The following is a 25,654-nucleotide window of genomic DNA, read 5'->3' on the forward strand; positions in this document are numbered from 1 at the left end:
AACTATATCATTGGAAAGCTCTAAGAATGTTGTTTTCATATTTCAAAAATTTTCGCAGTAATAATAATGCACAATGACAGTAATTTATTAATTTGTGACGACTTTGCAGCAAACCCTTGACATCTAGTGGCTGTTGTTGGTAAAATAATTAAAATGTTGACAAACTATATCGTTGGAAAGCTCTAAGAATGTTGTTTTCATATTTCAAAACATTTTCGCAGTAATAATAATGCACAATGACAGTAATTTATTAATTTGTGACGAGTATGCAGCAAACCGTTGACATCTAGTGGCTGTTGTTGGTAAAATCATTAAAATGTTGACAAACTATATCATTGGAAAGCTCTAAGAATGTTGTTTTCATATTTCAAAGCATTTTCGCAGTAATAATAATGCACAATGACAGTAATTTATTAATTTGCAACGAGTATGCAGCAAACCATTGACATCTAGTGGCTGTTGTTGGTAAAATAATTAAAAGTGTGACACAAACCTCATTTTTTGTGATTTTAACTTGGAATTTGGATCACAACTACTTGAGACTTATGTCTTGAAATTTGTAACGTTTCTGATGTTTATAATTTTTATAATTGAATGTATAAAATATATAATTTAATTATTTTTTTTAAACAATACATTTAAACTGCTATAACAATGTTTAATTAAAGCTTTTCAACTCCAGACACTTCATTGAAAAACTTTAAAGTGTCTTCTTTAAAACAAGACCAAGATTAGGCTTTTTTGACTGTTAAGGGGCTAAGAAAACTTTTTTTAATGCACAAATTCACTTAAATTTGATATTTTTTGTCTAAAAACTAGACTTATTTTCTTAAGTTATTTTGCTCATCAAGAAAATACATCCTGATTTAGGACTATTTGTACTTAAGACAAAAATACTAAGTAAATGCATGTACAAGTTTTGTTGTACTCGTGAGGACCAAACGTTTTAAAAAGGTCTCACAGATACAGTGAAACATTTCAGAAATAATGTGTTTGACTTTTGAGTCCTCAGCTTCTAAATCAACTAAATGATATTGATGTAATCCAATAATGTTTGTGAAAAGTTGTGAAAGTTACTTTTGAGGTTAGATTATTATATGTGTGCGTGTTTAAAGCAGACCGTCTATGATGGGTCAGATATTGTAGATGTGTTCAGTTTCTGCAAAACAAAAGACCTTAACTGGGCCAGAAACGGACTGGCTTGACCCGGGGCTACGTGCAGCACTGCAGGCCGAAAGAGAAAGAGAGAGAAAGAGGGAGAGACCCCTGCACTTCTCTTACAGAACAATAAGGAGGTCAGACCGCCTCCCTCATCCTGTGATTGTCAGCCAGACGAGAAACTCGGATCAACACACACACACACACACACACACACGCACACACACGCTTACCTGCTCTCACCATCTCTCTCTCTTTCACGGTTTATTTAATACGGAGGTCTCTCTCCCTGACTCTCTCTCTCTCTCTCTGTCGTAATCCTCAGCTCTGGAATGATAAGGTCAATCAGGGAATCTTGGATGCGGAATGATCCGTTGGGAGTTGTGGAATTTGTGGGTGGATGCTTGTTGGCTGATTCAAGCATCTTTATGACGTGTCACATTACAAAACCCCACTGCACATAACTATAACAGCTTATGTGAAGTGACAGCACAGGTATTTGCGTTTCCAGCGTTGTGTTAGTTTGTTTACTAAAGCTGATTTGATCATAAAGTATTTGTGTACTGTCACTCAGAGAGAGATGAGACGTGATATAGCTGGCAGTGAAACGAATGGTCAAGACCGATATATCGTATTTACGAGATAAATGCACATTAACGTCATAAACATGAGTGGGATTTTCTTTAAGCCAAGAGTTTATAAGTTGGCCTGATCGATTCTCTTGGACCAATCAGTGATCTAGAGTGTTTTCACGTCAAGTTTTAGTTTTAGCTCGCTTAGATCCTCAACTAAGGTGGTACTAAAAAAAGTGGAAAAGCCCCCAAAATAAGCTGACATACAGCTGATATATCTCTCTCTTTCTCCAAGCGTTCAGCATTGACTGATGGTTTATTTTCTTCCTGATTCCTCCCCGCTAACAGCGCCGGAATTCCTGTGTCACTTTCCCTCTTGGAATTCTGCTTCATCATCCGGAATGTCTTGACTTATGAACAGGAAAAGGGTCGGGTTAATTCCAGAGGTGATGGCTTCCCTCATCCTGCGTTAGTGATGTTGACAAAGAGCCATCTCTGTAGGTGCTGGATTTAGAAACGTTTTCATGTGAGATCCAGTAACGTTTACAATGACTGGATAAAAATCCCGGCCAATCAGAGTGCGAGAATCAACCGAGCTGTCTTCTGGGATCTGTTGTGTGTGTCTGGCCGGTTCGATGGGACATTTAATAGCGTGAAGTGGGTACAAGCACTTTCTCGAGTGGAAATCAGCAGTCAGGATTATTTACAGATGTTTTACGCTCAGTTTTCAGTTCCACGTTAAGGCTTTCAGAAGTGATGGAGTAAAATATTGACATGTTGAGCCTCTTTGGCTTAAATCAGAGGGTGTAATATTCACTCTGTCACGCTTCATGTCCTCATTCACTTCAGGTTCATGTTTTTTCATAATCCTCACAGTTTTTTGAATATCATCTCGACAGGACAAGCTCAGCTTGAATTTTGTGGATTTTGCCTTGATGATGCGAAATTCAACCCAACGCTGCTTCAGCGCTACTAAAAGAAATTGTAGCTAGCTTGATAAATAATTATATTTGATCTGACACCACAAACTGAGCTTTAAATCTCTCCAGTGCATTTACTTAACACACATCTAAGTTCTACGTCATTATGATGTCATCGCTGCATCTCTGATCGCAGCCAATCACGGCAGAGTGGGAGGAGTCTCTATAAGCTGCTTTGCCAGCGCTGATTCCGATATGACCTTTGAACTCTGGAATGCGGTGGTATGCAAACGTTTCCTGCCGGGGTCGACTCACCCTCCACCCCGCCCTCCACAGTCACGTCTACAAGCTGACCGTCGGTCCTGCTGCGTGTGGGTCAAAGGTCAGACTCAGCAGGACGTGCTCAACTCAGTGTCTCACTGGCTTTGATCTGTACTCGGTCACATACAGGATATACAAACTCATTCTCATTGTTTCAGATAAAAAACATGCGCTCCTTTATTTAAAACGAGTTGAACGATGTTCTTTGTGTTTTTACTAATATACAATTAATTTTCACTTCTGTGTTTGTCTAATTATCCAAATCAGATGAATTAAAGGGATAGTTCGCCCCAAAATGAAACCCACTGTGCTTGCAGTGATATCACAAATCTCTTTCCATCTTATCTGATTTATTTTTGGCAAAACATTATTACCTTAAAAACACAACTAGATGATTTATATACTTATTTTATTCCCAAATAGTTGTGTTTATAGGCTAGGAACTAGTTTATTAAACATTTCAGCATTATCTTTAATTTGTTAACAATATCTTTACTACAATAAAAAATTTGACCTTATGTGGTGGTCCCGGATCCCCCCAGCCCTCCCACAATTTAAGCCCTTCCAAGGTGAATAATTGTGATTTGTTGTCTTTGGCACGTCATCGGTCGCGGCCCAAGTACTGTTCCAGTTCAAAGTTCACACCAAGCCAAGTTCACATAACATCTCCTGATGTGTTCTTGATCCGCCCATTTTATCGAGGTTGCATCAGGAGGTGACTTGTGGGGACTTCTGACAGTCAAGTTTCCCAGAATGCATTTCGCGTCAACAGCAGTAGAGCTTAAAACTTGCGCAATATTCGAAATATTACTTTTTCTGTTCAATGAAATGTAGTTTTAAGAGCTTGTTTAGTCGAAATATAAATTATAAACTTTAAGTCTGTGGTCACTTAGTAAAGATAGCGCTTATTTAAACTCTTTCCTCGCCAGCGTTTAAAAAAAAAGGTGCCAGCCATTGCCGGCATTTTTTATGATTTTCAAAAAACTTTAATGCCTTCCAGAAAATGTTCTTTTTTTAAATATATAAACATGCAATATATCAAATGAAAGAACAGACCATCTGCTTTCAAAAAAAAAAGTTTTATCCTACCTTCATTTGTTCTCTTTTTATCACCTCTCAAATATGGGTAGGTTTCTTGAAAAATACCTAAATACTTTCTGATTTTATAAGTTGGGTAAGTGCACACCTGGTGGATAATGGCAGTATTTATTCCGGAAAGCCGAAAAAACTCGTCATTGGCAGAGAAGCGTTTTCTCGTAATTGACGAGCTAACTCGTCAATGGCGGGGAAAGAGTTAAAATTTCCTCTTTCTTCCTCTATTTCTCTTTATTTTTCATATGAAGTCTGTTATTTGTTTTAACTGTCATAACTTAAATAACATATATTTATATATAATCTTAACACTGTAATAAATCACACCCTTTGTACGTTAACTCATTTTTTTTCTTGTTGCTATTTCATTTTGTACAAATGTTTTATAGTATTAAAATAAATAAAATCATATTTTATTTTGTAAAAAAATACATTAAGAGGGACATATCATGAAAATCTGACTTTTTCCATGTTTAAATGCTATAATTGGGTCACCAGTGCTTCTATCAACTTAGAAAATGTGAAAAAGATCAACCCAGTAACGTAGTTTTGGTAAACCATTCTCTGCAAGCCGAGATTGAAATCTGGCTCCCCTTGTGATGTCAGAAGGGGTTAATGTCACCCCTTAATCTGCACTATCCAACCACGGCTTTTTAAAGGACACAACCAAAAACAGCAAATTTTTGCTCACACCTACAAAGTTACAATTTTAACATGTTATAATAAACTATCTATATGATATTTTGAGCTAAAACGTCACACATGTACTCTGGGGACACCAAAGATTTGACATATTTAAAAAAAAGTCTTTTGAAATGTCCCCTCATCATATGCATTTTTCCTGAACCACATACTCATATTTTCAAAACGAAAACAAGCAGTGTTTTTGCATTTGAAATATTTAGTTTTATTATAAAAATATGTATCGGTTGAGCTTGCACGTATTGGTTAGACTGAATGACGACCTCAAGTACTCTGCATTTCCATTTGTAATATAACTCCCGTCTTCGGGAATTCGTTCTTCTGAACTTGCAAGTCCGAACTACGAAGGACGTGAGTCCTAACTTGGCGTTCTTGGTGTTGAGAAACGGCCTTTCTCATTTTTGTGACAAACATTGGCTCTGTCATTTTGTGGAGGTGGGCTTAAGTGTTAGAAGCCTTTATTACAGAGCCCACGAGGAAAGCAGCCAATTACACTAATCTCTCCCAACATCTGTGTCCAATCAGAATGAGCCAATCAGCATACAGCGGTTTTGGCTTCAAAAACTCAGTAAGGCAAAGAGGACACAGAAACTCAAACCCCGAGCACTCTTGTGTGTGTCACCGCTGCTCAGAGCTCAAGAATGTTCAGACTTTAGGGTTTTATTACCCATCATGCACCAGTAGTTTCCCTTCCCAAAAACTTTGGTGCTTAAACCTATTCCGGTCCTGACGAGACAAGACATTTTTTTCTTTAAAACTTTGATTTTTTTTGCTTATAGCAGACACTGTGGTTGTCTGGAGATAGTGTCTGCCTGTGCAGATTGATCTCTGAATGTATTATTATTATTTATACTTTTAACATTGTTGCATTGTATTAAATTGTACTTATAGTTGAATTAATGCTATAATTTAAAATGTAAGCTTTTAATTATTATCTGCTATTTGTGACAGACTTTCTCTCTTTCTCTCTCTGCAGGTCTTTCCTCCACTGCCGAATGAAGCTGAGATCGCACACGCAAAAAAACTGTTTCGCCGGCGCAGAACCGACCGTCGGTGAGTCACGTCACATAAATCTGAGATGAAGTTCTTGTTCTCTTGCTGTCGGCAGCTCAAACATCAAACGCAGATGTGAGAGTCGTAAAGCGGACAGCACACACTTTTCACACGTGTACGAGTTTTAATCGAGAGCGTCAGGCTGTTGTGTTTGGAGTCAAGCGTACAGTAAATCTTCATATCTGCCCATTAAACCACTTCCAGTCGCTTTCTTTTGCATTCGGTCTCGACGTCACTGGAAAGTTGGGTTGCAGTTTGCCGTTGCTAAGGAACGGAAGGAAAAAGAAAATATTTTGGTCTGAAGACGTACGAAAGAAAAGCAGAGAGCAGAGCGTGAAAGAAAGCAAAACCCCTCTTTTATTTGCAGCTTTGTTCAGGTAGAAAAAAGGTCTCGTCGCCGTTGATCTGATCTTCTTGTGTGTGTTGAACCCAGTCTGACTGGATGGCTTCAAAGGACTCGGATGCCGGACAATTTTTTGGGTTTATCTTTTCTGATGCCTGTCTAGTGAAGGGTGTTTCTGATGAGGTTTTGCTTTGACGGCTTGCTGTGAATAAAGGCAACTAAACTCCTCGTGGCCCAGAATGCACTTGGGTTTATCTGTTTGACTGAGAGGTTAAAACTGTTTTTTGTTTGCGTGTCAGCTCTAGTGAAACTAAAGTGTTTAAACGCACTTAAAAACGGCAGGCGGACACCGACTGTAGGTGCTAGCCAGCTTTTTTCAGCTGAATGCTTAAATTTTATTGAAACTGATTACATCAAAAATTTTAAGTAAATCAACTTTTTCAAATAAAAAAAATCAGTTAATAAACAGAGTATGTGACTCATGAAAATTTAAGACCAGTAAAAGTGTGCTTTCGTATTGTGGGCTCATGCCAAGCATGCTGGGAACTGGAACCTCCTCAACCAATCGTGTTGACTTAACTTTAAACTAAAGGAAATGTGCAGTGCCAGACTCTTTCTTAGCTTACCTGGCAAATTGAACTCATCACAACCACCAAAAGGTTTAATTATTTGCAGTGTTTGTTAGAATGAGGCTGTGGTATTGAAATGACTCCGTTTGAAGTAATGAATAGGGCTGTCACGATTATGAAGTTTGGCTGACGGTGAATTGTCTGATAAATTGTGACGGTTATGATGATTAATTGTCTGTTTTAATGCTTGACATTTAATTCTCATACATTTTTTTTGTTTGTTTATGAAATAATTTTCACCCGTTGTGATTATTTTAATTAAAGGAATATTCCATTTTCTTAAAAGAAAAATCCAGATGGTTTGCTCGCCACCATGTCATCCAAGGTGTTGATGTCTTTCTTTGTTCAGTCGAGAAGAAGTTGTGTTTTTTGAGATTTTTCTGATTTTAATGGACTTTGGTGGAGCCCAGCTCTTGACACTTAACTCAACACTTAACAGTTTTAAGAGTTTCAAATGACTATAAACAATCCCAAACGAGGCATAAGGGTCTTATCTAGCAAACCGATTGTAATTTTTGACAATAAAAATAACAAATATACACTTTTAAAGCAAAACTTCTCGTCTAGATCCGGTCGTGATGAGCCAGCTGACCCCACGCAATACGTCATGACATCAAGAGGTCACAGAGGACGAACGCGAAACTCCGCCCCAGTGTTTACAAGTGTGTTGAAAGAGGACCGTTCCTACGTTGTTGTATGTGGAATGATACTAATTAATGTCTTTGTGTCAGTTTATTGTTTACAATGGTCCGCAAATTTGCGTTTTATATATGTAACACGTGACCTCCCTACGTCACTACGCATTTACGTTAGGTCGCGCTGGACCGGACCCAAACGAAAAGCTGTGGCTCAAAAGAGCATATTTTCCATTTTTCTTGTCAAAAACGACAATCGTTTCGCTAGACAAGACCCTTATGCCTCGTTTGGGATTGTTTATAGTCCTTTGAAAAAAAACTGTTATGTGTTGAATTAAGTGTAAAGTGTTGGTGTTCATTAAAGTCCATTAAAATTAGAAAAATCCTGCAATGTTTTCCTCAAAAATCATAATTTCTCCTCGACTGAACAAAGAAAGACATCAACATTTTGGATGACATGGTGGTGGGTAGATTGTCTGGATTTTTCTTTTGGGAAAATTGAATATTCCTTTAAATCTTTTGTCTTATGTCTGTAGTGGCTGCGAAAAATCAATTCCTTACAGATCCTTAAGAATAGCATCCTTCACTTCCCTAAATTTAAAATTGCTGTTTCGGAAATGTATGTTGTACTTGGCAGTTCGTATTGCTTATCAAAGTTTTGAAGCATTTCTTAAGATACAGTTTTTTCACTGTATTGAATGGCTTTGTAATGTATCACATTACACTGTCAGTTAAGGAGCGCCATCTGATACTGTCTCGTTTATACAGACGCTTATACAGCTCCCCCTTGTGTTTTTTAAAGAGATGTGCAATCATTGCAGTGATCTGAAGTATCACGATGAGGTCAAACAATTGCAATGAGATGATTATTTAACCATTGTGACAGCCCTAGTTAATAAATAATATTTTTGAGTTCTTTGAGTCATTTTATTTGAGTTTGTGGAACTTAAAATGGTGAACTCATTGACTCGAATGCCTGATTCTGCAAAACCTGATTCTACATATTTTATCCTACCCAATTCCTACCAATACTTAAACTTAACACTACTTTACTTGGTATGAATAAGCAGTAGTTGGAGTATATTGAGGCAAAAGTAGTAATAGTTAGTTAATAGTGAGACCCTAAAGTGGGACCGGAATAATTGTTGTACTTTTATCTGATTTATTCGAGCTGTTTTAAGCCTATTTTTGTATCATTTACTAAATGGGATTTAGAAAGTTATAAGCTGATTCATGTATATATGTTACGGGTTACATATGAAGAGTTTGGTTCCAAAACGGGATAAACGCCATTTTAAAAAAAAGAATTACCGTCAAAATCAGTATTTTATTAGGTCAGTATTAAAAAGTAAATTCTTAATTTTACACAAAATACAATATCCGCCGTGTTATACTGTCATCTTTTTTCCCAAAACGCAATAAACGCCAGTCCTCCTTCTCTGCAGAACGCAATAAATCCGCTTAACCAATCACAGCGCGTGATGATATTGTTTGATGACCTGTAGTGGTGAGCATCAAGCTTCTGTCATGCTAACACATTGACCCCACAAGATCTTATGAAAAAACTTTTTCATTATTTTACGCGAAGTCATCAAAATCGAGCAGGACCAAAACATTTTACAGCTGATTGCTGTCAAAAAAGTTTAGCGACAACGTCAAGTATAACCGCAGCAATGACAGTTTTATTAATATGACAAAGTAAGTGTTTTGATTAATGCCATTAATGTTTATTTTTTTAATCAGTGTATACCACTGTTAAACTAAATGAATATAACATGACGAAGATGAATGCACATTTATATTGATTTAATAGATTTATAGCATTTTGAAAAAACTTGTCATGGATTTATTGCATTTTGCTGAAAAAATTATCAATTTTTAAAATAAATCTTTGAAAATCAAATTATGGATTTGAATTTTTTATGTTATTATAACCTAAAGGTGCTATGTGAAAGTTTGTAACAAAAAATAGTGGTTTTCATCTAGTCACTTTCTTGGTATAGAAAACACGTTTTTACCGAAATTAGTCAAAATTGATTTATTGCGTTTTGGAACCAAACTCTTCATATGCAGATATTCTGTATTTAAATGTATGCCTTTGGCAAACACTTTTATACAAAGGTATACATGTACAAGGTATACATAATTTATCATTATATGTGTTCCTGGTTTTAAACTCATGACTATTTACGCTGCTATCGCACTTCTGTACCACTGAACTGTACATGAGATCAGCTATGTCTAAAAACAGATATCAGAAGGAAGTATTGTTGCAAGTGTCTGCGTGCAAGTCTGTGTGCGTGCGTGTCTGCATCCATGTGTGCGTGCACGCGTGTGTGTGATCCCATATCATGGCACACATTTTGTAGTATCTAAACACACAGAATGCCGGATGGCAGATGACTTTGTTCTGCTTGGTCAATAATCTGATTCACCAAACTCATCTGAACAGCACAAGAGAGAATTTACAGGCACACGAGCAAGAGGGGGTGATTTTAAATTGAGATTACATTTCTGAATGAACATTTTATAAAAATGGTTTTTCATTTAGACCTTTAGTTCTGAACCTGTTCTGAACCTGTGCTTCATTGTGTCCTGTGTTTGCCACAGCTTCTTATAGCTTTCAGTATTGAGCTGTACAGTAGTTACCATAGTGTTTGTAGTCACTTTAAAGCAGTGCTTCTCAAATAGTGGGGCGGGACCCCCAGGGGGGGCGCGCGAGACCCCGGTGAAATACTTTTTCAGGAAGTGATTTTTTTGCACCGTCACTTAAAGACATTACACCCCAAACACGCTGATATGCCGCTTGAGTTTTTTATTATTATTTATTGATTATATTTAATTTAATTTTTCAGTATCAAATGGTCAAAAAATATACTGTAAATAAGGATTGATTTTTTTTTCAGGCAAATTGATGCATTTTAAGTCTTTTCTGTTACAGACTAAAAACAATGTTAATAAAGTTATTATTTGTTGTAAGTTGATTGATATTTCTTTTTTTGTGTTTTCTTTAATGTTAATAAGGTTACAATGCTTTGCAGATGTGTCATTTTATAGACAAATTATACTATTTACAGTCGCGGCAGAGAGTTGGGGGGGGGGAGCGAAATGTTTACTTCTTCCTAGGGGGGGCGTGACAGAAAATAATTGAGAAGCACTGCTTTAAAGGGATAGTTCACTGAAAAAATCATTTACTCACCCTCAAATTGTTCCAAACTTTTTAAATTTCTTTTTTTTGGTGTACATAAAGGAAGATATTTTGAAAATGTTGAAAAGCCGATTTTTTCCGGCAATCCATATTTCTATTCCTACTATCCACCAGGTGGCGCTCTTACCTAACTTATAAAACCCGGAAGCAACCCCTTACCATGGGTTCACGCCAGCCATGTTTGAGGCATCAAATTCACGTCTACCGCGTCTAGTTTGCCGCTTAAACATTTTGAATTTATTGGCTTCATTTGCGCATGAAATTCTAGTCAGAGACATTCACGCAGAAATTCGCATCATGGGAGGGGCTTCTCACTTCCTGTAATCACGTCACTACTATAGCAAGCTCCTGATCGGTTAACGCGGCTCGTTTTTTCGCCAAAGTTAAAATTTTTCAATTCGCACGTTTCCTGCGGCAACTCTCAATTTGCGCTATTCGCGTGAACTAGGCGCGAAATTGCGTCTACCGGGCTAAATGCCTCATTCGCGCCAGATGCATGTCAACACATCTTTACATTGACTTAACATTGAAATCACCCTCGCTTGACACCTCTATCGCGGCTGGTCTGAACGCAGCATTAGGGCAAACGGTTCAAACTCTGTGTATGTTTTGATCATCGCTCTGAATCTGATATCTATTAAAAGTCCTTCACAAAAAGGGCAATTATCTCAGATTTTTGCTCAAAATTTTATATATTTGAAATAAAACTACATTTGAGAGGTGATAAAAAGAGAACAAATAAAGGTAGGATGAAACTTTTATTTTCATTTGATATATTGTATCTTTAAATATTTAAACAAGAGCATTTTCTGGTAGGCATTAAACTTTTGTGAAAATCATAAAAAATGCTGCCGCTAACTGGCAACTTTTTTTTTAAATGCTGGCTGGGAAAGAAAAACATCTAAACGGATCTGGGGCATCATTCACTTAGTATCTTTTTTCCTACTATGGCAGTCAAGCACAAAGAGATTTATACAAGTTTGGAACAACTTAAAGGCGGGGTGCATGATCTCTGAAAGCCAATGTTGACATTTGAAATCATCTAAACAAACATGCCCCTACTCCAATAAAATCTGGACCTTCTTTTGATAGATCCGCCCTACACATATGAAACCCAAGCAACAATGGCGGTTAATAGACACACCCCTTACTGCTGATTGGCTACAAGTGTGTGGTACTTGGCCCAACTCCCTTTTCCAAAGTGTTTTTCAAAAATCATGCACCCTGCCTTTAAGGGGGAGTAAATGATTACAAAATTTAAAAAAAATTGTTACTTTCACAGCATTTTGTAGTCTCATTCTAGTAGATTTGTCTGAATCATTTTTGTTCTTTATTTACTGTTTAGGTTATTTATTTTTTATCCATTTCACTTTTCTTTTTCCCTTTCTTGTTTTTATCTGTTTTTCTTTTTTTTTCTATCCACTATCCCTTAATTATATGTCATGTCATTATCACATCCGTAGCCGAACTGTCCCGCCCCAGGAACAACTCACAGTGCTACTGTCACCTGAGGGAAAGCGGCATGTGTCCAGGTCAGTGTCTCAAACAGGTCCTGTAGCAGGAATTGTCTTCGCTCACTCATGTGCTTTCCATCTCTTAAGCTTGGTTCTCTTTGAATCGAGCCGCTGGATTGAGGTGGAACGTTCACTGTGGATGTTTCTGACAATAATGCTTGGTGATGATCTGCTCTTGGGATTCAAACAAACCTACTGGACTCTCATCACTGCTATTAACTTTCATTTATTTATTGTCCATTAAAAGTGCTGTCACATAAAACACCGAAATTACATGTGCAAATTGCACATAAAAAAGAAAAGACTTCTGATTGGCTATAATCTGACCACACCCACATGTCTAGTGATGTCACAGAGTGATGTTCCTGTCACAGGAATGTTGTCTGTGTGTCATTTTATAACAGATCACTTAAAGCACTTTTAAAGGGTGATGTTTGTGAATCACAGGTATTAAGATGGTTGGAAGGTGGAGCTAATTCACAGTCATTATGGTGTTCAGTAGGAGTGGTTTGGTGAAGGATGTGCAAAATTAAACCCACAAAACAAAGAATTGAATGTTGATGTCCAGTATCTTTTGATCTGTTATCTTTTATGAGTTGGTTGATTAAAGACATTCATCACAATAGCGCCTGTAAAATCTTTTCATTGGTCAATGGACGGATGCCCTTTTTTAAGTTCTTTTTTGGGCCTTTTGTGCTTCAAACTCTCGTCACCGAAAGTGTGTCTGCCAAAAGTGTGTCATAGTGTCTGCACTAAATGGCGTACTGGAATAATGCTCACTATGCCTGCCTATCTAAATAACTAACTTTGTTGTCCTTTCTGTGTAGCTTTGTCTTTACTTGAAGTATTTTTTTTGTTGGCAAAAGACAACTCAAGGTATCTTAGTCAAGTTTTAGTCAACTAAAAGTCTCGTCATTTTAGTCTAGTTTTAGTCAAAAGACAACTCAAGGTATCTTAGTCAAGTTTTAGTCAACTAAAAGTCTCGTCATTTTAGTCTAGTTTTAGTCAAAAGACAACTCAAGGTATCTTAGTCAAGTTTTAGTCAACTAAAAGTCTCGTCATTTTAGTCTAGTTTTAGTCAAAAGACAACTCAAGGTATCTTAGTCAAGTTTTAGTCAACTAAAAGTCTCGTCATTTTGGTCTAGTTTTAGTCAAAAGACAACTCAAGGTATCTTAGTCAAGTTTTAGTCAACTAAAAGTCTCGTCATTTTAGTCTAGTTTTAGTCAAAAGACAACTCAAGGTATCTTAGTCAAGTTTTAGTCAACTAAAAGTCTCGTCATTTTAGTCTAGTTTTAGTCAAAAGACAACTCAAGGTATCTTAGTCAAGTTTTAGTCAACTAAAAGTCTCGTCATTTTAGTCTAGTTTTAGTCAAAAGACAACTCAAGGTATCTTAGTCAAGTTTTAGTCAACTAAAAGTCTCGTCATTTTAGTCTAGTTTTAGTCAAAAGACAACTCAAGGTATCTTAGTCAAGTTTTAGTCAACTAAAAGTCTCGTCATTTTAGTCTAGTTTTAGTCAAAAGACAACTCAAGGTATCTTAGTCAAGTTTTAGTCAACTAAAAGTCTCGTCATTTTAGTCTAGTTTTAGTCAAAAGACAACTCCAAGGTATCTTAGTCAAGTTTTAGTCAACTAAAAGTCTCGTCATTTTAGTCTAGTTTTAGTCAAAAGACAACTCAAGGTATCTTAGTCAAGTTTTAGTCAACTAAAAGTCTCGTCATTTTAGTCTAGTTTTAGTCAAAAGACAACTCTAGGTCTCTTAGTCAAGTTTTAGTCAACTAAAAGTCTCGTCATTTTAGTCTAGTTTTAGTCAAAAGACAACTCAAGGTATCTTAGTCAAGTTTTAGTCAACTAAAAGTCTCGTCATTTTAGTCTAGTTTTAGTCAAAAGACAACTCTAGGTCTCTTAGTCAAGTTTTAGTCAACTAAAAGTCTCGTCATTTTGGTCTAGTTTTAGTCAAAGACAACTCAAGGTATCTTAGTCAAGTTTTATTCAACTAAAAGTCTCTTCATTTTAGTCTAGTTTTAGTCAAAAGACAACTCAAAGTATCTTAGTCAAGTTTTAGTCAACTAAAAGTCTCGTCATTTTAGTCTAGGTTTAGTCAAAAGACAACTCCAAGGTATCTTAGTCAAGTTTTATTCACCTAAGTCTCGTCATTTTAGTCTAGGTTTAGTCAAAAGACAACTTCAAGGTATCTTAGTCAAGTTTTAGTCAACTAAAAGTCTCGTCATTTTAGTCTAGTTTTAGTCAAAAGACAACTCAAGGTATCTTAGTCAAGTTTTAGTCAACTAAAAGTCTCATCATTTTAGTCTAGTTTTAGTCAGAAGACAACTCCAAGGTATCTTAGTCAAGTTTTAGTCAACTAAAAGTCTCGTCATTTTAGTCTAGTTTTAGTCAAAAGACAACTCAAGGTATCTTAGTCAAGTTTTAGTCAACTAAAAGTCTCGTCATTTTTGTCTAGTTTTAGTCAAAAGACAACTCAAGGTATCTTAGTCAAGTTATAGTTAAGACATTTTTGTCTTTTTATAAATAAATTTTTTCTGAGATTATTTCTGATAGCCATTTCAGTCAAATAGTGTTTCACACATCTCAAATAGCCACAGGCTGGCAGCAACAGGAGTACGAGATGGCGGATTTTGAAGACGTAACATAGAGACGATTGTAGACGAAAATGAAGAGAGATTTTATCTTAGTTTTTACTTTATGCAAAACATTTTAGTCTCGTCTTTTTTCGTCAACAATAATGCATGCTAATTTAGTTTTAGTTAGAGTTTTTGGACATCTGTGCAGTCTTGTCATCGTCTCGTCTTAGTCATAGAAAAAAGGTAATTGACGAACATATTTAGTCTTGTCTCGTTTGACGAAATTAACACTAAAATCTGCACACTGCACCTTTAAGTGAATGTGGCTGTACCTATAGAAATGCACAATAGCTGTTTCACATTTTGAAGGAGATGCATGTGTGTGGTATTGCTTATTTGAGATTGTAAACAAATTTGTGTGTTTAACTTGAAGTTGATACGCCAGCAGATGATGTAAATTGGGGTTGGTAAGGAGCTGTTGAGCTGTTAAGGTTGTGTGTGTGTGTGTAAATGAGAACAGGGACGTTCGGGTGTGGACACTATTGAGTCAGTCAGCTCTGTACTTTTAAGTGTCTGACGATGAGAGCCGGACAGATTAGAGAACACACGCACACTCATAATGGAGAGATGCCAAGGGCGGGCAGACGGGAAAAAACTATCATGATCACAAATAATGAACTTGAATAAGAGCTGGAGTTAAATGTGATTTTTGCACTTACTAAAACAAGAAAAGAAATAAGAAATTATATTTTGCTTATAGAATTATGCTGTCTTTACCTGTTTTGCTTCTCAGTACTGTAAAAATGCAACATAACTGTACATATACCGTTTATGTAATTGTGTTACGGTAATGTGTATCTAATAAAAACATCAATTTTATTGATGTATCGATTTTATTCCAACAGTATTAGTGTGTCAACATTAAAAGATTAAATGTTTAGATACTATAAATATAATTCCCATTTTCTCATATTAACTTTAAAGAGCACCTATTTTCCGATTCACGATTTTACACATCTTTTGGTGCAAAGGTACAAATCCCAAAGTAAACAATGAGTTATCGTCTCTAACGTAAATCTCTTTTCTTGGACTACAACAAACACACAGATTGTAGGCAACAGTTTACTTCCTTGGTCTGTTGACGTGAACACGACGGTTATTAGCATAACTCCGCCCACTTCTGACTCACAGCCTGTAAGTCGTCTATTTTTTCATATTTAACTACTGACTAAACCATGATTCAAACACAAGTTTTGAGCAGTAGAGAGTAGCGCTTGTTGTTTGTCATTTTTACGATCACAAATGCAGACATGGTTTTATATTTAAGTATCCTTACCTTACCAATCTGTTACGTTCTGCTCAAGCCGCGCTGGTAAAGTTGATCGATCTGCTTCTTCATCTGCATTTTCTGGAACGGATTCGGCTCGTATTGATAAGGTAGTAAAGACGACATTAACTCCTGTCAGCATTGCATTGTGAGCTAATCTTCAAAACATGGTAAGGAGCGTCACATTTCCGTCTGACGTCAGAGGTATTCAGGCCAATTACAACGTACTGGTTAGCTGGCCAATCGGGGACACTGCGCTTTTCAGATCGATGAGCTTTGTACAAAATCAAGGCGTTTTAGGAAGGCAGGGCATAGAGGGGCAACAATAACGTATGGTGTGTTAAAAATAATGTGTTTTTTGAACCATAAACCATGCGAACACATTGTATTACACCAAATACACAAAATAATGTTTTTAGCGATGTAATAGGTGCTCTTTAATGTCTTTGGGATGTGAATTGTATCTCACTTGCTGTATTTAATGCAATGAGTGTCTTATCTTTTGTATGTCATTGTGTTTGATAGAAAAGTGCTTCATTCTTCTTTAGAAACACATTCAAGGACATATAATAAAAGCTAACATGTATTCATAGATGCTTTTTAACCAGAAGGTTTTCTCGTTTTGATGAGATTTGCAGTTTGAAAAGGATAAGTTTAGTGTTTTCTATAGAGAATCTGAAACACAATTTGCACACTTCATAAAACATTGTAAAATGTTTTGTAAAGCACAACGGCCAGCTGAAATACATCTACTGTCTGTAGAACTGTGCCCTTTCCACACAGAGATTACGGAAAAATCACGGAAAATGCGTCTGGGAGTTGTCTGGGATTCTTTGATTTATGGTTCATTTACACTGCTAATGATTTTCTGGAATCTGTGCATGCATTCACACACACACACACACACACACACACACACACACACACACACACACACACACACACACACACCGTAAAGATCCTGTAAAGGCACATGACGTTTTTAAAGTCCTGCACTTGGTTGTTTTTTCCACAGTGTCTGAAGTTTGTTAATTATTTGTAATATCTCTCTCGAGAAACCATGCGTGTGCATTTTCATTTATGACAATATCATAAGGCGCGCGTGATGTGCTGTTCTGTCATGCTGGTGAATGATCTCAGCTTCAGCGCTGATAGTGATGAGCTCCCTGATCTCTGCTTCAGTCCAATTTGCCGACATTTCTTGTTGTGAATGTTCATGTGCATGTAAATCCCTCATTTTAAAGAGCTGAACCATAACTTCTTGTTGAAATGACATGTGGGATTTCACTACGGCCTTGTTTTGTGTCTTGTTCACACAGAATGCTTTCTGTAAATGTAAACATCAATGTTACTACGTCCTTTTTACGGAGCGATCCCAGAACATTTACAGGATGTGTTTGTGCACACAGAAGCTTTTCTGCCAAATTTAGGCAAATTTTCTGGGACCAAAGTGCTGTGTGAATGGGATTTAGATGTACTGTTTATTCAAATCCTGACAAACCGAGTTGTTTGAATACAGGGATTATTTTTACAGTTTGGTGTTGGTGATCATATTGAAATGTATATCGCGTGTGCATATGTTGTGTAATGTGTGAACTCTTGTAAACCTGAGGAATGTCACGCTCTCCACCTCCACTGTTTATTTTTAAAACATCATTCAGTGTGTGTCCCCTAAAATTAACCCTCATAAAACCCCAGAACGTCCCCATCAAATGTGACCTTAACATGATGTCTTACTTTAAAGCTGTCAATCAAACAGAAAGACTTCCCGGTTATGTGTGCGTGAGCATTTTAAAGAGCAGAAATATCATGTTTTACAAGGTACAGAGGTGACTTCGTGTTTGCTCCTTAGTGGAGATGTTAAGCTTTGATGTTGTTTGATTTGTGATGGCCCATGACATCATGGAGCCCAAGCCGGCAAGTTATTTACATTACGCTTGTGACCGAACTTTTAACAATACTGTAACATTAAAGTGTTTTTGATGTGAACGACTCTTTCAAACAGATTTAAACGTACTATTCATTTCCCAAAGGTACATTTTAAATTTTTGCAAGACTTTGCAAGTCTTATCTACTTGAATGGGGAAAGACCGATATCTTTAAAATACCAACAAATAAACCTGTCATCAGATGTACCTCTCACGGTTATGAAATTTGGCTGAAAGTTAATTATGACAATTATGACGATTTATTGCTTTGACATTTAATTCTCATAAACTTTTTTTGCAGTTTGTTGTGATTATATATATTAAATCTTTTGCAAGGTTTATCTGGCAGTAAATATTAATACACAACACATTTTTAAAAGTAATCTGATACGGTCTCGTTTATACAGGCGCTGCAGCTCCCCCTTGTGTTTTTTAGAGAGATGTGCAATCATCGCAGTGATCTGAAATCATCATAACTTTTGTTTTTTCGAGGTCAGTTAGCTACTGCACATGCACCGTTTAGCAAGCGCCTAATGCGACTCCATACAGAGCTCCTCCCCCAGCGAATAGTTATTGTTTGATGATTGGTTCTTTTAACTGGAAGGTGGGACTTCTGTTATAATGAACGATGCATTGTCCCCTCATTCATAGTGATAGCAGTTTTAAATCTAGTTATCTCTGAAATCTAAATACTGACCTACATACAGTAGATGTGTTCTGACACATACAACACACGCCGGTGTTTACAGTATGGGCACGTGTGTAATGTACACACAGACAGTCTCATAATGACTGAACCTGAATACACATCCTGTCTGTGTCTTTAGTATTTGTTCAAGCTTATGCATTTGGCAGACAATTTTATCCAAACTGACTTGCAGTACATTTAATTTCAAAATTTTTTCAGTATGTGGGTTCCCTGTGGATCAAACTCACAACCTTTACACTCTTTTCTACTAATATATTCTTCATCTTCAGTGTTGGGGTAACGCATTACAAGTAACGTGCATTACGTAATAATATTACTTTTCTGAAGTAACGAGTAAAGTGATGCATTACTTTATAAATGTAAACATTAATATTTAAGTTACTTTTTTAAAAAAAGTAATACGAGTTACTTTTCAGTTTAATTAATTAAATTTAAAAATAATGTACTGAATTAAACTGAACATATTAATGTAGAATTACGCACTCTGTGCATCTGAGCGGGAACAGTTTGAATTAGAAACGGAGATGGCAGGCCACAGCTTGACATTTTTGCGATCATAAAAAAACCTACAAGGCCTGAAAGAGATCAAGCCTCAGCCAACTAAGAAAAAGTTACGCAAAAGTAACTTAAAAGTAACCTAAGCATTACTTTCCATGAAAAGTAACTTAGTAACGCAATGAGTTACTTTTTTGGGAGTAACTTAATATTTTAATGTATTACTTTTAAAAGTAACTTTCTCCAACACTGTTCATCTTTTAGGAGACAACAGCGTCCACCTGGAGGAGGAGGAGGGGGTGGGAAACCCCAGATTCCTCAGCTGCAGGGACCCCAGCAGCAGCAGCAACAGCAGCCGGCCAATCAGACGCAACAGCCCAATGCAGACCACCAATCGGGAATCTGCGCTAAGCACGGGGGGCGGGGATACCAGGGACAGCAGAACCAGGGCGGGCGGCAGGGCGGTCCGCATCACGGCTACAGTCAGAACCGTCGCTGGCACCAACATCCAAAACACCAGACGAACAATTTCAATCAAGGGCCCCCAGGGGCCGACAGGGCCCCAACACGTTATACCAAAGAGACCGAGAATGTGAAACAGGAGGAGCCGGAGCTTCAGACAGAGAGAGGAGTGAAGGACGAGCCGGTGAGAGATCACAAACAGAAGAATGAGAAAGATGAAAAAACAGAAGCTGGGAAGATCTGCTTACTACAGTCCTCAAAAGAGAGACTACAGAGAAGATTAAAAGAGGAGGTGAGAGAAGTGTGTGTGTGTGTAACTCTGTAACTCTGTGTCTCTTGTTGTGTGTGTGTGTGCGTGTGTGTGCGTGTGTGTGCTTGTGCGTGTCTGCGTGTGTGTGCGTGTGCTGTCTGCGTGTTTGCTTGTGTAGTTGCGTGTCTGCGTATTTGCTTGTTTCATAGCGTGTCTGCGTGTTTGCATGTGTAGTTGCGTGTGTGTGTGTGTGTGTGTGTGTGTGTGTGTGTGTGTGTGTGTGTGTGTGTGTGTGTGTGTGTGTGCGTGTGTGTGCGTGTGTGTGCGTGTGTGTGCGTGTGTGTGCTTGTGTGTGCTTGTGCGTGTCTGCGTGTGTGTGCGTGTGCTGTCTGCGTGTTTGCTTGTGTAGTTGCGTGTCTGCGTATTTGCTTGTTTAGTAGCGTGTCTGCGTGTCTGCGTGTCTGCGTGTTTGCATGTGTAGTTGTGTGTGTGTGCGTGTAGTTGCATGTCTATGTGTTTCTTGTGTATGTTTTTTCTTGTGTAGTGGCGCGTCTGTGTGTTTGCTTGTGAATGTGTGCGTCTATTAATTTGTGTTTGCTGTATGTGTGTATCTGTGTATTTGCTTGTGTATTGCGTGTCTGTGTGTTTGCTTGTGTAGTTGCGTGTCTGTGTGTTTGCTTGTGTAGTTCCGTGTCTGTGTGTTTGCTTGTGTATGTGTGCGTCTATTAATTTGTGTTTGCTGTATGTGTGTATCTTTGTATTTGCTTGTGTAGTTGCGTGTCTGTGTATTTGCTTGTGTAGTTGCGTGTCTGTGTGTTTTCTTGTGTAGTTGCGTGTCAGTGTGTTTGTGTGTGTAGTTGCATGTTTGTTTGTGTGTGTGTTTTCTTGTGTAAGTGTGTGTTTGTCTGTGTGTTTGCTTGTGTAGTTGGTGTCAGTGTGTTTGTGTGTAGTTGCTTGTTTGTGTGCATGTGTTTGCTTGTGTAGTTGCGTGTCTATGAGTTTGCTTGTGTAGTTGCGTGTCGGTGTGTTTGCTTGTGTAGTTGCGTGTCGGTGTGTTTGCTTGTGTAGTTGCGTGTCTGTCTGTTTGCTTGTGTAGTTGCGTGTCTGTGTGTTTGCTTGTGTATGTGTGCGTCTATTAATTTGTGTTTGCTGTATGTGTGTATCTATGTATTTGCTTGTGTAGTTGCGTGTCTGTGTATTTGCTTGTGTAGTTGCGTGTCTGTGTGTTTGCTTGTGTAGTTGCGTGTCAGTGTGTTTGTGTGTGTAGTTGCTTGTTTGTGTGCGTGTGTTTGCTTGTGTTGGTGAGTGTATGTGTGTTTGCTTGTGTAGATGCATGTCTGTGTGTTTGCTTGTGTAGTTGCGTGTCTATGAGTTTCCTTGTGTAGTTGCGTGTCGGTGTGTTTGCTTGTGTAGTTGCGTGTCAGTGTGTTTGTGTGTGTAGTTGCTTGTTTGTGTGCGTGTGTTTGCTTGTGTTGGTGTGTGTCTGTGTGTTTGCGTGTGTAGATGCATGTCTGTGTGTTTGCTTTTGTAGTTGCATGTCTATGAGTTTGCTTGTGTAGTTGCCTGTCGGTGTGTTTGCTTGTGTAGTTGCGTGTCGGTGTGTTTGCTTGTGTAGTTGCGTGTCGGTGTGTTTGTGTGTGTAGTTGCGTGTTTGTTTGTGTGAGTTTGCTTGTGTAAATGTGTGTTTGTCTGTGTGTTTTCTTGTGTAGTTGCGTGTCAGTGTGTTTGCGTGTGTAGTTGCTTGTTTGTTTGTTTGTTTGTTTGTGTGTGTGTTTTCTTGTGTAAGTGTGTGTTTGTCTGTGTGTTTGCTTGGGTTGTTGCGTGTCAGTGTGTTTGTGTGTGTGTAGTTGCTTGTTTGTGTGCGTGTGTTTGCTTGTGTAGTTGTGTGTCTGTGCATTTGCTTGTGTAGATGCATGTCTGTGTGTTTGCTTGTGTAGTTGCGTGTCTATGAGTTTGCTTGTGTAGTTGCGTGTCGGAGTGTTTGCTTGTGTAGTTGCCTGTCGGTGTGTTTGCTTGTGTAGTTGCGTGACGGTGTGTTTGCTTGTGTAGTTGCGTGTCTGTCTGTTTGCTTGTGTGTGCGTGTTTGCTTGTGTAGTTGCGTGTCTGTCTGTTTGCTTGTGTATGTGTGTGTCTATTTTTTGTGTTTGCTGTATGTGTGTGTCTGTGTGTTTGCTTGTGTATGTGTGCGTCTATTAATTTGTGTTTGCTGTATGTGTGTGTCTGTGTATTTGCTTGTGTAGTTGCGTGTCTGTGTATTTGCTTGTGTAGTTGCGTGTCTGTGTATTTGCTTGTGTAGTTGCGTGTCTGTGTGTTTGCTTGTGTATGTGTGCGTCTATTAATTTGTGTTTGCTGTATGTGTGTGTCTGTGTATTTGCTTGTGTAGTTGCGTGTCTGTGTGTTTGCTTGTGTATGTGTGCGTCTATTAATTTGTGTTTGCTGTATGTGTGTGTCTGTGTGTTTGCTTGTGTAGTTGCGTGTCTGTGTGTTTTCTTGTGTAGTTGCGTGTCAGTGTGTTTGCGTGTGTAGTTGCATGTTTGTTTGTGTTTGTTTGCTTGTGTAAGTGTGTGTTTGTCTGTGTGTTTGCTTGGGTAGTTGCGTGTCGGTGTGTGTGTGTGTGTGTGTGTGTGTGTGTGTGTGTGTGTGTGTGTGTGTGTGTGTGTGTGTGTGTGTGTGTGTGTGTGTGTATGAGTGTTTGCTTGTGAAAGTGTGTGTTTGTCTGTGTGTTTCTTGTGTAGTTGCGTGTCGGTGTGTTTGCTTGTGTAGTTGCGTGTCGGTGTGTTTGCTGTATGTGTGTGTCTGTGTGTTTGCTGGTATATATGTGTTTGCTTGTGTAGTTGTGTGTCTTTGTGTTTGCTTGCATAGTTGCGTGTCTGTGTGTTTGCTTGTGTAGTTGCGTGTGTGTTTGTTTGTGTTTCTCTGTGTGTGTAGCTGTATACTTGGATCGTAATATCTGAGAACACAAGTACTGGATTGAATATTAACTTTAAATCTAAATGTTTTCGATTATTAGAATAAATTGATTAAAGTTTTGATGTAGTAAAAAATGAAGATTTGTGATGCATTCTCATGTTAAAATCCATAATTATATGTGTAGTTTCCTAAGAACTGTTTTCCGCTTTAATTGTGAATGAATGTGTGTACTGTATGATATTTTTAATTTCTTTGTGTGTAGTCCTGATCTGCTACTTTCTTTAATTCCTCAACACTATCCAGCAACATTTTGTCATCCATTCATTGTCATCACATAATCTGGTATTTTCTGATTGGCAGGAGGAAGTTCCCGTGGCGACGGCCGGACCTCAGCAGAACCGAATGGATCGATTATTAGAGATTTTGAACAGTATGAGAAACAACAGAAGTGATGTGGAGTCCCAGCTCACCACGTTTATGGAAGAAGCGCAGAGCTCGGCAGATTCAGAAGAGACTCTGAATGAGATCGTTCACACCATTTATCATAAAGCCATCAGCGATCGAAGCTTTGCAGCCACTGCGGCCAAACTCTGTGACAAGATGGCACTGTTCATGGTGGAGGGCACCAAATTTCGCTCTCTGTTACTCAACATGTTACAGGTGAGGAGATTGGCTGCAGGTTTCTACATCTGCATTGATTGATGAATGTTTGTGTGTATGGTTTGTCCAGTTTATAATTCACTTCAGACTATACATGCTTTTATAAGAGAGTACAGTATGTCCTTTACCTTTCTGAGGGGTTCATTTGAAATGTAGGTCATATCTGATGACATTTACTTAGACTACAGCTGTCACTCACTCACACAGGTCCTTCAAATCCTTAAAAAAGTTTCAAGGCCCTGGGAAGTTTTTGAAAATATACATAGATACAGGTCATTGAAAGTGCTTGAATCTATTTTATGCAAGAAGTTTTCTGGGAAAAAATCCATATTATTCCCTGTGTAGTGTAGGATAATATCATAAAAATCTAGACTTTTTACGCACACGTGCTAAACTGTTTCATTTTAAATGCTTATATCATATGTATGCGAATGTTGATTCATACCAAAATGCTTTTTTGGATAGTATGTAACTGTTGTTCCCTGAGAAGGGAACGAGACGCCGTGTCTCCCTTGCCATACTTCCTGCGTCCCTGTAACGCCGTCTTTGGCAATATTTCAGATAGCGATATACTTCCTGGCTCCCGCGTCACCCTGTCTTTGTCGTTAAGCCTCACCATTGGTTGAATTTGATATACACATTCAGACGCACTTACCCCTGGAGGCCCCCAAAGTGTCACCGCAGTGTGACACTTCCCTTGAAAGGAAACTGTAACAATGTATCTTTAAAGGTAACATGATGTAACCTTGCTCTCACTTGAAATGTGCCCACATGTAGTCCTTGAATTTGAGGGTATTGGACCTGGAAAGTCCTTGAAAGGTCCTTGAATTTGAAGTTAACTAAGGTGTGGAAACCCTTGAGTAAAGAAAGATTGTTTCGAGAAGGGGAGCAAATTGCGTTTTTCATTTAAAGATTATGAGGGCACATGAATAAAAAAAAATTGTATTTTTTTAATAGAGTAATTTGTAAAAAAAAATGGGAACAATATTCCAAAACAAATTTCAATTTCATTTTGACTTTAAACTTAAAGTTTCTGAAAACTAAAATTTTTGAAGACGGGTTTCAAAGTTCAAAGGGCTTATCAACGTAATGATTTTTTCATAAATGCAAATCTGTGATAGCAGTGACATCATGTGCATGTGTTCATTCAGGCGAATGGCATGCGCGAGTATAATCAAAACGGTGGCCTACAGGACTGTGTTTGTGCTACTCAAGATACTGAGTTTATTAAAGGGGCCATTTCACAAGACTTTTGTAAGATGTAAAATAAATTATTGGTGTCCCCAGAATACATATGTGAGGTTTTAGTTCAAAATACCACATATACTGCAAAAAAAAAATTCAAAAAAAAAATTCTTAATATTTTTGTCTTGTTTTCAGTAAAAAATATCAAAAAGTTCTTCAATTAAGATGCTTTTTCTTGATGAGCAAAACAACCCAAGAAAATAATTCTAGTTTTTAGACCAAAATATCAAATTTAAGTGATTTTGTGCATAAAACAAGCAAAAAAAAATCTGCCAATGGGGTAAGCAAATTTTTCTTGAATTTTTCTTGAACTAAGTGTTTAAAATTTTTTTAAAATGTTTTTACTTACCCCATCTGCAGATTCTTTTGCTTGTTTTATGCACAAAATCACTTAAATTTGATATTTTTGGTCTAAAAACTAGACTTATTTTCTTGGGTCGTTTTGCTCATCAAAAAAAGCATCTTAATTTAAGAATTTTTAGATATTTTTACTGAAAACAAGACAAAAATACTAAGAATTGTTTTTCTTCAAAATCATTTTTTGCAGTGTAGATAATTTATTACAACATGTTAAAATTCCCACTTTGTTTTGGGTGTGTCCTTTAAAATGCAAATGAGCTGATCTCTGTACTAAATGGCAGTGGCGTGGTTGGATAGTGCAGATCAAGGGGCGGTATTATCCCCTTCTGACATCACAGGGGGAGCCAAATTTCAATGACCTATTTTTTACATGCTTGCAGAGATTGGTTTACCAAAACTAAGTTACTGGGTTGATCTTTTTCACATTTTCTAGGTCGATAGAAGCACTGAGACCCAATTATAGCAACTAAACCGACAAAAGTCAGATTTTCACGCTATGACCCCTTTAACACTTCTCTAACAAACTTTACTTTTTTTTTTTACATTTTCACTAGTAACAAACCTACCTCATGATCGGTCT

General features: G+C 37.6%; 1 protein-coding gene across 2 annotated transcripts in view; it reads left to right on the forward strand.

The window, feature by feature from the left end:
• The window catches only part of ctif (CBP80/20-dependent translation initiation factor), a 71,610-nt gene that overhangs the window by 25,289 nt on the left and 20,667 nt on the right, over positions 1-25,654 (forward strand). Inside the window, exons 8-11 of one of the 2 annotated variants that reach the window (XM_055179748.2) lie at positions 5,742-5,818; positions 12,097-12,165; positions 19,452-19,941; positions 23,170-23,469. In XM_055179748.2, the coding sequence (XP_055035723.2) occupies positions 5,742-5,818; positions 12,097-12,165; positions 19,452-19,941; positions 23,170-23,469 (936 nt within the window). The remainder of the gene's footprint in view (positions 1-5,741; positions 5,819-12,096; positions 12,166-19,451; positions 19,942-23,169; positions 23,470-25,654) is intronic. The other variant, XM_055179749.2, reaches the window with a different exon arrangement.

Source organism: Misgurnus anguillicaudatus, chromosome 9 (genome assembly GCF_027580225.2).
Source record: "Misgurnus anguillicaudatus chromosome 9, ASM2758022v2, whole genome shotgun sequence".
In the NCBI taxonomy this organism is placed as follows: Eukaryota; Metazoa; Chordata; class Actinopteri; order Cypriniformes; family Cobitidae; genus Misgurnus; species Misgurnus anguillicaudatus.